The sequence below is a fragment of the Eleutherodactylus coqui genome, chromosome 4, assembly GCF_035609145.1.
Source record: "Eleutherodactylus coqui strain aEleCoq1 chromosome 4, aEleCoq1.hap1, whole genome shotgun sequence".
NCBI lineage: Eukaryota > Metazoa > Chordata > Amphibia > Anura > Eleutherodactylidae > Eleutherodactylus > Eleutherodactylus coqui.
The window spans coordinates 152,787,527-152,802,757 of record NC_089840.1 but is presented as its reverse complement, the minus strand read 5'-3'; the positions used below and the strand labels follow the sequence as shown (position 1 = coordinate 152,802,757).

General features: G+C 41.7%; 1 protein-coding gene across 1 annotated transcript in view; it reads right to left on the bottom strand.

Moving 5' to 3' along the window:
- CACNA1S (calcium voltage-gated channel subunit alpha1 S) overlaps positions 1 to 15,231 on the bottom strand; it is a 1,022,072-nt gene that overhangs the window by 214,004 nt on the left and 792,837 nt on the right. Inside the window, exons 34-35 of the mRNA XM_066600322.1 lie at positions 15,052 to 15,179; positions 7,556 to 7,652 (exon numbers count right to left, since the gene is read on the bottom strand). Of these exons, the coding sequence (XP_066456419.1) occupies positions 7,556 to 7,652; positions 15,052 to 15,179 (225 nt within the window). The remainder of the gene's footprint in view (positions 1 to 7,555; positions 7,653 to 15,051; positions 15,180 to 15,231) is intronic.

Sequence of the window (15,231 nt, the reverse complement as noted above, 5' to 3'; positions counted from 1 at the left end):
CACAATAATATCCCCATCAGTAAGAGGGACCCACAATAATATCCCCAGCAGTAATAGTGACCCCTAATTATTGCCCCAGCAGTAATAGTGACCCTCAATTATTGCCCCAGCAGTAATAGTGACCCCTAATAGTTGCCCCAACAGACATAGTGACCCCCAATAATTGCTCCAGCAAAGAAAGTGACCCCCAATAATTGCCCCACCGGTAAGAGTGACCCCCCAAAATTGCCCCAGGAGTAAGAGTGACCCCCAATGGTTGCCCCAGCAGTAATAGTGACTCCCAATAAATGCCCCAGCAGCAAAAGTGACCCCCAATAATTGCCCCAGCAGTAAGAGTGACCCTTAATAGTTTCCCTAAAAGAGATATTGACCTCAATAATTGCCCCAGCAGTAATAGTGACCCCCAATAATTACCCTAGCAGTAATAGTGACCACCAATAATTGCCCTAGCAGTAATAGTGACCCCCAATAAGTGCCCCAGCAGTAGGAGTGACCCCCAATAATTGCCCCAGCAGTAAAAGTGACACCCAATAATTGCCCCATGGGTAATAGTGACCCCCCAATAACTGCCCAGCAGTAATAGTGACCCCAATAGTTGCCCCAGCAAATAGTGACCCCCAATAATTGCTCTAGCAGCGATACTGACCCCCAATAATTGCTCCAGCAGTAATAGTGACCCCCAATAGTTGCCACAGCAGTAAAAGTGACCCCCAATAGTTGCCACAGCAGAAATAGTGACCCCCAATAGTTTCCCCAGCAGTAATATTGACCCCCAATAATTGCCGCAGCAGTAATAGTGACTCCCAATAATTGCCCCAGCAGTAATAGTGACCACCAATAATTGCCCCAGCAGTAAGAGTGACCCTCAATAATTGCCCTAGCAGTAATAGTGACCCCAATAATTTCCCTAGCAGTAATAGTGACCCCCAATAAGTGCCCCAGCAGTAGGAGTGACCCCCAATAATTGCCCCAGCAGTAGGAGTGACGCCCAATAATTTCTCCATCAGTAATAGTAACCCCCCCAATATCTGCCCAGCAGTAATAGGGATACCCAATAGCTGCCCCAGTAGTAATATTGACACCACCTGTCTACTGACCCTGCCCCCAGTAGTAATAGTGACGACACTGCCTCCAGTAGTAATACTGAGTAGTAATAGTGAAACCACCTATCACGCAACATATGACATGTGACCATTAGGTTTGGCCAGTCACGCCCCCTAGCAAAGAATGCAGCGATTACCGAGATATATGGGTGCTAGAAACAGTAGGCTGCATTATCCTTATGTATCCTCTGTTTCAAGACCACCGCCTATCGGAGTCTCCATTTCCGCACCACCGGTCCTAATATACAGGCTGTGGGGGTGAGGCGCAGGGGAGCCCCGGTCTTGGTTTCCACCCCTGGCCACGTGCTTCGATTGCCAGCCGGGTTGCTAGGGAAGCGGCAGGTGCTGTCCGTGCCACGTCCTGTTGCCATGACACCCGGGTGCGCTGCTCTATCTCCATTTGTTGTACAAGTGCCTGGGGGTGTTTCCTTCCTGCAGCCTGTTATTGGTTCCTCCTGCTGTCAGGCTCTCCGCCCCAATCAGCTGCCGATGCGGGAGTTCTAACAGCTTTTAAACATCGCAGTTTCCTCCAGCAAGTGCCCGTGTATGTTTGTCTCCAAGCTACACCAGTGTTATTGGATTGCATTCCTGGCTTTTGACCCACTTGCTTTGGACCTGACCTTGTCTTCACCTGACCCCTTGTACTGCGTTATTCTCTGTTGACGACCCGGATTGCCAGACCTGCCCTGTGTTTTGTGTGTACCTTGTTTGTCTGTTAAGTCTGACTCCTGCCCCAAATCCCTAGTGAGGTTAGGGACTGTCGCCCTAGGGCCTAGCCTAGGGAGGCAGGTAGGTAGGGACAGGGGTTGCGGGTAATTTTCCGGGGCTTCCAGGTGCCCGGACCCTAGCCCCCTGACACTCTGAATATGCACTATATAATGACAATTATCTTGCTGCAGCAGACTGGTTATTCATGAGGTCCCCATGTGATCCATCCCAGCGGCACTTCGAACGATAGCATTGGCCCACCAATGGCGCCCCTCCAGCGTTGCTACTGCAGTCAAGAAACAGCAGTACCCTAGCGCGCCCGCTGTGCTCGCACTGTTATATTATGCGGTAAGCCTGACAGCCGGTTTACAGGGTTGTCATAGTATGTCATGTGACATGTCATGTGACAGCTAGGGTTGGCTGGTCACGCCCCCTAGCAAAGAATGCAGCGATCACTGAGATACATGGGTGCTAGAAGCAGGCTATATTATCCTTATGTATCTTCTGCATATGTGCTATATGATGACATTCATCTTGCTGCAGCAGATTGGTTATTGATGAGGTCCCCATGTGATCTTTCCTGGCAGCACTTTCAGCGATAGCGCAGCTTTCATGTTACCTCAGCACTATAGAAAATAGCAATGAATCACATCACAGGTTTCAGTATACCTCAGCAGTATAAGAAATAGCAACCAATCACAGCGCAGCTTTCATGTTACCTCAGCAGTATAAGAAATACCAACCAATCATAGTGCAGCTTTCATGTTACCTCAGTGGTATAAGAAATAACAACCAATCACAGCGCAACTTTCATGTTACCTCAGCAGTATAAGAAATAGCAAGCAATGACAGCGCAGCTTTTATATGACCTGAGCAGTATAAGAAATAGCAACCAATCACAGCGCAGCTTTCATGTTACTCCAGCAGTATAAGAAATAGCAAAAAATCACGGCGCAGCTTTCATGTTACCTCAACAGTATAAGAAAGAGCAACCAATCACAGCACAGCTTTCATTTTACCTCAGCAGTATAACAAATAGCAACCAATCACAGCGCAGCTTTTATGTTACCTCAGCAGTATTAAAAATAGCAACTAATCACAGTGCAGCTTTCATATTACCTCAGCAGTATAAGGAATAGCAACCAATCACAGAGCAGCTTTCATTTTACATCAGCAGTATAAGAAATAGCAACCAATCACAGTGCAGCTTTCATTTTACCTCAGCAGTATAAGAAATATCAACCAATCAGAGCGCAGCTCTCATGTTACCTCAGCAGTATAATATATAGCAACCAATCACAGCACAGCTTTCATGTAACCTCAGTAGTATAAGTAGCAGCAACCAATCACAGTGCAGCTTTCTTGTTACCTCAGCAGTATAAGAAAGAGCAACCAATCACATCACAGCTTTTATGTTCCCACAGCAGTATAATATATAACAACCAATCACAGCGCAGCTTTCATGTTATCTCAGCAGTATAAGAAATAGCAACCAATCAAAGCACAGCTTTCATGTAACCACATTAGTATAAGTAGCAACCAATCACAGCGCAGCTTTCATGTTACCTCAGCAGTATAAGAAATAACAACCAATAACAGCGCAGCTTTCATGTTACCTCAGCAGTATAAAGAATAGCAACCAATCACAGCGCAGATTTCATGTTACCTCAGCTCTATAGGAAATAGCAACCAATCACAACACTGCTTTCATTATACCTCAGTAGTATAATAAATAGCAACTAGAGATGAGCGAACGTACTCGTTTAGGGCGATTTAGCAATCGAGCATCGCTTTTTTCGAGTAACTGCCTACTCGGGCGAAAAGATTCGGGGGGCGCTGGGGGTGAGCGGGGGGTTGCAGAGGGGAGTGGGGGGAGAGAGAGAGAGAGCTCCCCCCTGTTCCCCACTGCTAGCCCCTGCTCCACCATGCCGCCCCCGCCCCCCGGCGCCCCCCAAATCTTTTCGCCCGAGTAGTCAGTTACTCAAAAAAAGCGATGCTCGATTGCGAAATTGCCCTAAACGAGTACGTTTACTCATCTCTAATAGCAACCAATCACATCGCAGCTTTCATGTTACCTCAGAAGTGTAAGAAATAGCAACCAATCACAGCGCAGCTTTCATGTTACCTCAGCAGTATAAGGAATAGCAACCAATCACAGCGCAGCTTTCATGTTACCTCAGCAGTATAAGGAATAGCAACAAATCACAGCGCAGCTTTCATGTTACCTTAGCAGTAGAAGAAATAGCAACCAATCACAGCGCAGCTTTCATTTTTCCTCAGCATTACACATATCCAGCAATTGTTTTGAGAAACATTCGGCGGATGCATCATTTTGTAGTTGGACACGCATCCCGATGCTCGTAATGCCTTTTTCTTTCGTGCTGGAGACGGAAATCGAACGATCTACATCGGGGGGGGGGCATAGCTGTCGACGATGCTCGCATGCGCGCCACCTATCGTAGGATAGTTGTACTATGCCAGTAATCTTCTCAGGAGTGTACTCAAAAACTTTACGTTTCATGGCGATTGGATGAATGGTGTAGTAATGCATAAAGGACAAACAGACAGACATACATTCATTTTTATATATAGACTAGCTTACCCGTCGCGCATTGCTGCGAAGACAAACAGACATACATTCATTCGTTTTTATATATCTAGATAACAACCAATCACAGCGCAGCTTTCATGTTACCTCAGTGGTATAATATATAACAACCAATCACAGCGCAGCTTTCATGTTACCTCAGTGGTATAATATATAACAACCAATCACAGCGCAGCTTTCATGTTACCTTAGCAGTATAAAATATAACAACCAATCACAGCGCAGCTTTCATGTTACCTCAGCAGTAAGAGAAATAACAACCAATCACAGCGCAACTTTCATTTTGCCTCAGCAATATAAAAAATAGCAACCAATCACAGCGCAGCTTTCATGTTACCTCAGTGGTATAATATATAACAATGAATCGCAGCACAGCTTTCATGCAACCTCAGTAGTATAAGAAGTAGCAACCAATCACAGCACAGCTTTCATGTTACCTCAGCAGTATAAGAAATAGCAACCAATCACAGCACAGCTTTCATTTTACCTCAGCATTCTCAATATCCAGCAATTGTCTTGCGAAACGTTCGGCGGATGCATCATTTTGTGGTTGAACACGCCTCCCGTTGCTCGTAATGCCTTTTGCTTTCGTGCTTGTGATGGAAATCAAAGATCTTTGTCTGGGGGGCATAACTGTCGACGATGCTCGCACGCGCGCCACCTATCGTAGGGTAGTTGTACTATGCCTATAATCTTCCCAGGAGTGTACTCAGCAACTTCCCAAAGTCTCATGGCAATTGGATGAATGGTGTAGTAATGCATAAAGGACAGACAGACAGACATACATTCATTTATATATATATATATATATATATATATATATATATATATATATATATATATATATGACATCAGGAAGTGAGAAAATTACATTCCGTACGTAAAATTTGGACGCTAATTCTTTGGCGCATAGAATTGAATAATCGAGTTGGGACCCATTAGCTTTTCCTATTTATGACATATTCAATGCCCGTGCCAAATTTCAAGTGTCTATGTAAGAAAATTACATTCCGTACGTAAAATTTGGACGCTAATTCTTTGGCGCATAGAATTGAATAATCGAGTTGGGACCCATTAACTTTTCCTATTTATGACATAATCAATGCTTGTGCCAAATTTCAAGTTTCCATGACATTGGGAAGCGAGAAAATTAGATTCCGTATGTAAAATTTGGACGCTAATTCTTTGGCGCTTAGAATTGAATAATCAAGCTGGAACCCATTAGCTTTTCCTATTTATGACATGATCAATGCTCGTGCCAAATTTCATGTTTCTACAACATCGGGAAGGGAGAGAATTAGTGGCAATGATGGAAATCGAACGATCTATGTGGGGGGGGGGGGCGTAACTGTCGACGACGCACGCACGCGCACGATTTATTGTAGCATAAATGTACTATGCCTATAATCTTCCCAGGAGTGTACTCAACAACTTCCCAAAGTTTCATGGCGATCGGATGAATGTTGTAGTAGCGCATAAAGGACAAACAGACACGCAGACACGCACGCATACATTCAATTTTATATATATAGATGAGACCATAATCAGGTTTCTAGGACAAATAGTTTTTGTTTTCTGGGTAGAACTGTGATTTTTTTTTTAACAAAACCTGTCTAAAATCGTAACTTCAAGGTTGATGTGGCACAGGTTAACGTTATCCAATTGACCAGAAACTATCTTACCAAATGGCAACTTTTGGGAGGTTCCCCCATAAAAAATTTGAACATTGATTTTTTTTGTGACCACCCTGACTATCTGTATATACTAAGCAGAATCTACCGCACCTCTGTGTGTATATACTAAGGAAAATCTACCTCATCTCTGCGTGTATATACTGAGAATAATCAACCTCACCACTGTGTGTATATACTAAAGAGAATATAACTGACCTCTGTGTGTATATACTGAGAAGAATCTCCCTCACCTCTATGTGTATATATTGAGGGGAATCTACCTCACCTCTATGTATATATACTGAGGAGAATCTATTTCACCTCTATGTATATATACTGAGGAGAATCTACCTTACCTCTATGTGTATATACTGAGGAGAATCTACCTTACCTCTATGTGTATATACTGAGGAGAATCTACCTCACCTCTCTGTGTATATACTGAGGAGAATCTACCTCACCTCTATGTGTATATACTGAGGAGAATCTACCTCACCTCTATGTGTATACACTGAGGACAATCTACCTTACCTCTATGTGTATATACTGAGGAGAATCTACCTCACCTCTATGTGTATATACTGAGGAGAATCTACCTCGCCTCTATGTGTATATACTGAGTCATGTATAGACTACAGAATTTAAAAAAAAAACAATCACAATAAAAAAGCATTAGAAGAATGGAATATGTGTCTCTATCTGGTTTTAATAAGGAAAAGAATATACATAAGTCATTCTTTTTAAGGAAGATCTTTTTCTTATTCTCTTGTGCATTCTGCATTTAGCACAGCAACAGTGACCCTCCAGGCCTGCAGAAACAAACATGGGCGAACCGTTTCTCTAACTATCCTATGCATACTGTGCATAGTATGTATCGCTAGTCTAAGACAACACATGCTGATCTGACTGGCCAGCACTGCTCATGTGCACAGTACTGATTAAGCAAAACAGGTATTGTGTCTTAGCACAGTTATAATGAAGGAGATCACAGCTCACCCTCCAGACTATATAGGTATGGTCTGTAGCTTATTCAGAAGAATAAAGAAAGTAATGATAATTAAACTGCCCATGCCCCAGCAGGCAAAAATGGTAATGCCATGTTGATGCATCAAGGAATTGATTTGTAAGTGTAAGTAAAAAATCTCACTCTCAAGAGATTTTTGAGAGATGCCTGCTAAGCATCAGACAGGGGGCTGCACTACAAGGAAGTGATTGCAAATCACAGCAAAGACCTCTAGAGTGTGACAGGCAATCTAACAAGAGGGACAGGGTTCTAAAAATGTGCCTTAATCAGAGTGGCCCTTTAACATTCTAACATACTACAGTTCTATCTTTTGGTTGCTACTGTAATTACTGCAGCAAATAAATGTTACTTTGTATATTGTTTAAAAATGCTGATCACACGATGCAGCTAAATCAATCATGGATCAATTCTGCAATTTTAAAAAGTGTTTCTTGCTTACCTTACATGCCACACGATGAGGGCAAAATTTTCCAAAACCTAAAGGGGGTTGAATTCTTCTCAGAAGAGTAACAACATCTAAATGCTTGATTCGGCCCCTGAGTAAAGGATTGAAAAATATATCACCGTTGTGCATTATGCAATATGGGTTTCATTGGTTGAAATTAATATATACCTCACTTGTATCCCCTGCTGCACATTATCAGGGAAGTATTAGAAGAAAAGAAAAAAAGGTCTGAATATTAAATTCAGCTCTAATATTTTATACTGACTGTCTTCAAGGAGATAGTATCTGTTGCAATCTGATGACTCCCAGTATACCCAATAGCTCAATCTCACCTCCCTGATTCTCTTGCACATGTGTGGCAGACTAATTTTTGCTCTTGTGCAGGCAAGCCCATAAAAATTAGCACATTAGGGGATGTCCACACATGATGTGAAAAAAAAAAAATCAGTTGGGGAGGTCACTGATAGTCATAAGTGATTAGTGGAATACACAGTGACTGATGTGATCAGCTTTTTTTGCTAGCAGATTGTAATACTGTATTGGATTTCATGAGAAAGTGTAGTGTTTAACCAAATTAGATCTAAGATAAGGGAGGATACATTTTTTTGTAAGGAAAGAAGATGCCCTCCTCAGTTAATTTAGGGTAAAAGTGGGTAAAGTGAAGACTGGCACTTTAAATGACTGTGCTATTTTTGCTGCTTTTGCACAACCCTTTAATTGTTATTGCAATGTGATAAATGCAACTATTTATATGTGCATTGTTCTGTGCAGGAAATGGTGGCTCTATGTAAGGCTGGATTCAGACGAACGTATATCGGCCGGGTTTTCACGCCGAGCCGATATACGTCGTCTCTCTCTGCAGGGGATGGGGGGGGGGGGGGAATGGAAGAGCCAGGAGCAGGAACTGAGCTCCCGCCCCCTCTCTGCCTCCTCTCCGCCCCTCTGCCCTATTTGCAATGGGGAGAGGCGGGACAGGGACGGGGCTAATTCCTGTAACTTAGCCCTGCCCCCGTCCCGCCTCCTTTCATTGCAAATAGTGCAAAGGGGTGGAGAGGAGGGAGAGAGGGGGTGGGAGCTCAGTTCCTGCTCCTGGCTCTTCCATCCTCCCCCCCGCAGATGAGGACACCGTATATCGGCTCGGCGTGAAAACCGAGCCGATATACGGTCGTCTGAATCCACCCTAAAGGGGTTATCCTGTCAAAGACAACACCCTTTCAGTATGCAGTGCATGGGGCAATCAATTAATCATCCCACATCCCATTCTGGAACCAGCTGATTTTGCAGGGGAAGACCATTCAGATAAATGACCATCCTGTAATACAAAGATAGCCTAAAATTCACCAGAATGGGTGCAACTCTTACAAAGTGACTGTCTATTCCAGCTCATAGAGGGGGTCTTGAGTGGGAAACCCTGCTCTATGATATTCATATGCTCTGTGTACCGGAGCTGTACACACTTTGCAATGCACTTTTAAAAAAATAATGACATTTTCGAAAATCACTTGATTTTGCATTTTTAAACAAGTAACCAATTGTGGTGCAAATACAATCTCTTCATGGAACCTGTCTGCTGTTCACTGTGGCTTCTCCAGTGAAAAGATTAACTCCAGGCAGAAGTGTTTAAGGAAGGCTCCTATTAGCGGATGCAGTTTTATGTTGTAAGTATGTCTTTGTAAGTCTTTTGTATTGTAAAGTGTGTATGTTTTATCATTTGATGTATGTATTTTACCTGTCGAGAATCAGTGTAAACATTTACACAATATCACCTATTTTTATGTAACTTTGCTTTATTTTTATCATTTATTCATTTGTATTAATAAATTATGTTGTGTCAACCCACTTGTCCTTCTTTAAAGCCGTATCCGAACTTGTTGTTTTCTAGTTGGCAAAACATTATTTGGCGCTGTGAACAGGATACGCAAAAGGTTCAGTGGTTGATAGTTAGCAAAATTCTGATAATCTGGAATTTTAGGAATCCATAAAAATATTGTGTGATATTCCAGGTTGGGAGCAGGCTCCCTATAATACTTTAACTACTGAGTGGTCACAATGTGTGGGTTTAAATGAATCATGGGAAAAGTGTTTGAAGGATGCAGAACCAGTGAATGTGGTAGCGTGTTTGCAAAAAGTCAAATTGAGGAAAGAAAAAGAATTTATGAATGTGTCCAGACGTGGATTGATGTTGTTAAAAGCTTACCGTATGCAATGAGAAGAGAATGAGAGATTGTTGGTGCAAGTGCAAGAATTAGAGAAGCAGTTGTGTAATGCAGAGAGGGCACTGAATATCGCACAATGTTAGAACAAGTTGATTATGGATAAATGTGAGGGGTATCAGAATGTGGCTGAGAAGGCAGCAGTACAAGTGGCTCAGTATAAGTGTAAGAAAAGACGAAGAGTAAATAAAAGGAAAGTTGCTTTGGCCATAGCTGAAGCATGGGTTAAATGGGACCCTGATAAATGGGATGGAAATATCTGGAATTCTAGCAGTAGTGAAGAGGTTGATGAGTGATGAGTGTTGTGATGAACAAAGAGAAGTAGATTCCTTATCTGTTGAGGCTAAACCAGCTGTTAGGAGAAAACGGGTAAATATGATAATGGTCAAATAGCTACTAAATTTAATAACACAATAGAAGATTTTTCCCAACAAAAAATAACTGATCTTATTTGTAGATCTCAGCAGAAGTCAGGAGAAAGTTTAATAGCTTGGATCGTATATCTGTATGATCAGGGAGCGTCAGAGGTTAATTTGGATGCACAGGATGTGAAAAAGTTTGTCACCCTTAGTCAAGAGCCAAATATTCAAACAGCATTCTGAGATTATACTGAGCAAGGAGGGTTAACAAATGTGTTAGCTGTAGCAGCCAGGGGGTGTAGTGAGAAATATCCCAGTGAAGCTGATTGGCCTTTTGATTATAGACAGTGGCTTACGGTAAGAGATTGTATTTAGCGTATTAAGGAATAGATGATGAAAACAGCTATTGTTGTGGGACATGCAGATGAAATGATACAGTTGCTCTTTCCGGTGGGTGTGAGGAATAAAATTATTAGAAATACAAATCTCTTATTATGGCTTTATGATGAATCAGACTGCGCAGGAAACAGGAGCCGTCCTGGAGGCTGTCAGACAATTGGGAGATTTGGGAGAATGGGGCCCCCAGCAATTTTCTAACAGGGACAGAGGATATGAGGAACATAGTATTAATGGTAAGAATCGGGTTTCCGGGAAAGAAATGTTTGTTGCATTATTGAAAGATGGGGCCATGAGAGACACAATAAATTGTATAAGCACAGGAGACATGTGGAGGATGTACCAGGAAAGGGGGCTTAATAAGAAACAGGGGTCCCAAAATAAAAAGGTAATGATTAAAGATTCAGAAATTCCACAGTGGGGAGTGAGTCACTTGGCAAGAGAGACGTCCCTCCTTCCATGTCGCCGGAAGAAGCCACTGCACCGAGGTTAGAGGATTTATATTTAGAGGTAAGATCATTGGCGAAAGATTTAAAACAAAAAGAGGAGGAGTCACAACAATATCAAAATCCCAATCCTAATAGAACACAAGAGAATCAAGATAGAGTAAGAAGGAAAGATATGTTCCCAGTTTTATTAAAAGATGGAGTCCCATGGGAGAAAATAGATGGGATCCGTACAGATGACGTGGAGAATGTATGAGAAAAGGGGATTTTATGACCCAAGGGAAGAATTCAGGAAAAAAGTACCTGAAAGAACTCCAAGTCCTCCAATGTGGAAAGAGTATAATGATTGCTATTATCTTTTGTTTAATGTGATGTTTGTCTCATTATGTTTTTCCTTTTCCCTTTTAAGGTAACAGGAGAAATATTCCAGCAAGGATGTGCTTGCTGAGATCCTTGGTTTTGAAAAATAAATGTTTTGTATGTTTTTTCTCTTTCTAATGATAGGTTTTATTTTGCAGAGCAGATGTTAAGACTGTTTGTTTGGGGGAGGGAATGCTAATAACTTTTTTGTTTGCAGGAATACAAGAGCAGAACATTGGTCATTCATTGACACATGATATCACCAAACAATAGATAGAATAGACAGTTTTAGCATTGCTTCACTATCCTTTGTAAAAGAACAACCTAAATTTAGACAAGGTTTTCTTTTGAATTTTCATTTTTTGGAGCTCCAGTGCATATGGAGTTCAGAAGAACCCATGTGTGTTAAAAAAAACCCAGTCTTTATTATGAATATTAGCTGAAGTAGGATCCATGTTCAATGTCTAATGTCTGTCTGTGTACAGGTAAAATGTTAAATGTTTGTGGATCCTGGTAACAGGTTTGTGCCTACACATCTGAGACAATGCAGAACACAATACAAATGTGGGGTTTAGCATATGTATGGTTATTTGTGTAGATAAAAAACTACTGCATATTGAATAGATGCATTCGTGAAGACAGCAAAAGTTTTTGATTCCTTCTGCTCACACCCGCTATCATTGACCTGACTTTTAGTGTTCTGACTTCTGCTTGACTGTGACTTCGCCTCTGGTTCATCCCTCTGTACTGCGCACGTGCTTTCTGGTTCTGACCCGGCCTGTTTTGACTATTCCTTGGTTGCTGTTGCGTTCTGTCAGCTATTCAGGTTCCCGCTAGTCTGTTTCCCTGTCTCTCCTTCCTGGGGTCCCTGACACCGTCGCCCAGTTGTCGCCCTGGGGCTTAGCCCAGGGGGGGCAAGTAGGTAGGGACACGGGAGAGGGTTGGCATAGGGATTCCCGGTCCATCTGCACTGGACAGCCTAACATACTGTACATATGTTATTTATGCTGTAATAAAGATGGATTAGGAATATTATAAATATTCATTTGCTACAGCAGAAAACTTATCAGGTCACTCTGGGCAGAGATTGTTTTATAGATAAATTTGACCTACAGATTTTTGTTTTATCTATTTTTATGAAGGGGTTAAGAAAAGTACCACAAGACCCCAGATTGTGATTTTGTTTTGTTTGATTTGCCATGGACTGATTTATTCTGGATCAAGTTTATTTGGGACTGAGTAAATTTATGAACTTAGTTATTTTCACCAAGACTTTTTCAATTGTGATTTGAAATTTCATCTTCTCTAAGTGCATACCACATTTGTCCGTATGCTGTGACTATGCAACTGAGCCTGAAGAACTGACAAGTGTGCCTGATTGCTGCTACACTGTCACCGGAGTGAACCTCAGATCTTCTGCAGAATGCCAACCACTAGCTGCAAAGGAGGGCGAAGCATCATAGCTCGTCCCTGAAGACCTTGGGCAACAAAATGGTGTACAAAGGGCATCTGCAACAGTGGAATTTATTAAGAATAAAGCGGCTCTATAGTCATGCACATGGAGTATGGAGAAGATTGATTGACACCAATGTAATGGGCGGGGACAGATTCCTGCTTAGGGTCTGTTCTTTGGCTAACCAGGGAAATCAGTAACGGCACAATAATCCTCAATGCTTCCCTGCATCAGCGACCCTGTAAATTTAGGGTCCAAAGAAGATCAAGAGAAGGAAGACCTTGAGATAAAGAGACATTTGTATTCAACATATAAATGTTTAGATTTTTCCATTTTTGTTTTTCCTTGAGCCCAGACTTGACAAGATTTGTTTTATGTTGCTAGCAAATGAAAAGATAGAGAATAGTGTAATAAAGAGGAATGAAACAATTGGAAGTTGCTAATCATTCATTAATAGAACTTGAAGATCAAACCATTTGTCAAAATGTATATTCCAGCCCTAAATTGTATGTTGATTTTATGTATCTTGATCACATTATGAAATAGTTGTATGATGGCTACAAATAGCCAAAGGGTGGATTGTGGTGCAAATGTAGTTGGCTATTTGTAGCCCTCCATTTTGTAATGCAAGCCTATATAAATGGCTATTTATGTTCCCTTATCCTCCATTTTGTATCTTAAATACGAAACGCTATGAACACTCATGCGGACATTAAACCTGTTTGGTGTAGGTTTAGTTATCCAAAACAATGTTAATTAAATTAAATATACTGGTAGAGGAATTTGGACGCATCCACATTCCTCTACCAGTATATTTTCTTGAAACCAAGTGTAAACCACAGTGACCGAGTGGTAGTACATGAGTATTTCCCTGTCAACTCACACAGGACATATACAAGCAGAGACCAGAGGCAAGGTGAGATACTTCACTGTGAAGTTTAAATGTTAATTAAATTAACTACAGTTAAAATGTTAATTCAATCAACTACAATTACCAGAACAATGTTAATTGTATTAACTACAATTCAGTTTGTATAGGTTTGTTTAAACTCTGTCCATATGCATTGTATTGCCATTAATCTGTTGAGACTTGTTAATCCTGTGATACCATCATCATTGTCTAGGGAATTGAGGCTTGTTGATTCTGAACCTTTCATCAATGAAGCTGGCTACTTCAGATGGTGAGGGGTGTCAGATTGATAACATCTTGGATGCAAAGCTTGGAGCATAAGGCATATGATTAAGCAGTTATAATGTATAAAACAGTAGACAAATTGTAATGCAAAAGCATCTTGTACCTGAAAGGAGAAGACAATCTCTCCATGGAACCTATCTGCTTTTCACTGTGGCTTATGCAGTGAAAAGATGAACTCCAGGCAGAAATTTTTAAGGAAGGCTCCTATTAATGGACGCAGTTTTAGGGTGGCTTCACACGAGCATGTTTTTGTGCGTACATAGGTGTGCACCTATGTACGCACAAAAACACACGTGTATGAAGGTCCGCGCATTGCCTTCAATGGAGCTGCGGCTGCTGATGACAGCTCCATTGAAGGCAATGGTCTGCCGGCACCCCTGAATTGTTTTTCAGGGAAGGGCTTTACATATAAGCCCTTCCCTGAAAAACAAGAATTTTAGTGTAAAATAAATAAATAAATAAAAATACTTACCTGTCCGCCGTTGCTGTGTCCCCGTGGGGGATGAATAACACATCTGCAGCATGCGGAAGATGTTTCCTTCATCCCCCGAGGAAAAAGAATTCCCTGCTGCACCTGCCACATCTGTGACAGATGCAGCAAAGGAATTCTTCATCCCTGCTGGGAATGAAGAATTCCCTACCACAGCTGTCACAGATGACAGATGCGGTAGGGGATCCAGCTGCCAGCATCTTGTAATTGTTTTTCAGGGAAGGGCTTTAAATATAAGCCCTTCCCTGAAAAACTAGAAACATGGTGATAAAAATAATTGAAAAAAAAATACCTTTCTTCAGCTGCTGGGGCTAAGTTGGGTCCAGTCTTCTCCTGCACTGCTCTGAGGAGTAATCAGCAGGCGGGGATTTAAAATCCCTGCCTGCTGAAAGGGCTGCCTCTGATTGGATGAGCACTGTGACCAATCAGAGGGAGCTCTCAGCTATTAAATGGCAGCTGAAAGCTACCTCTGATTGCTCTCTGCGCTCAGCCAATCAGAGGCAGCACTCACCCATTCATGAATTCAGCATTGAGCACAGGCTACTTTTATGTATAGACATATAATTCTAACTACGTACTTTGCCTCTGGGTCATACTCCGCCCATATCCTTTTAAATTCATCCAAGTGATGTGGACCAAGGATTGACCAATCACGAGTCAGGTAGTCAAAATTATCCATGATCACAGCAACAAAGAGATTAATAATCTGCAAAACAGATACATTTTTTAAAAATCTGAATCAATCCTAAAAAGAAATA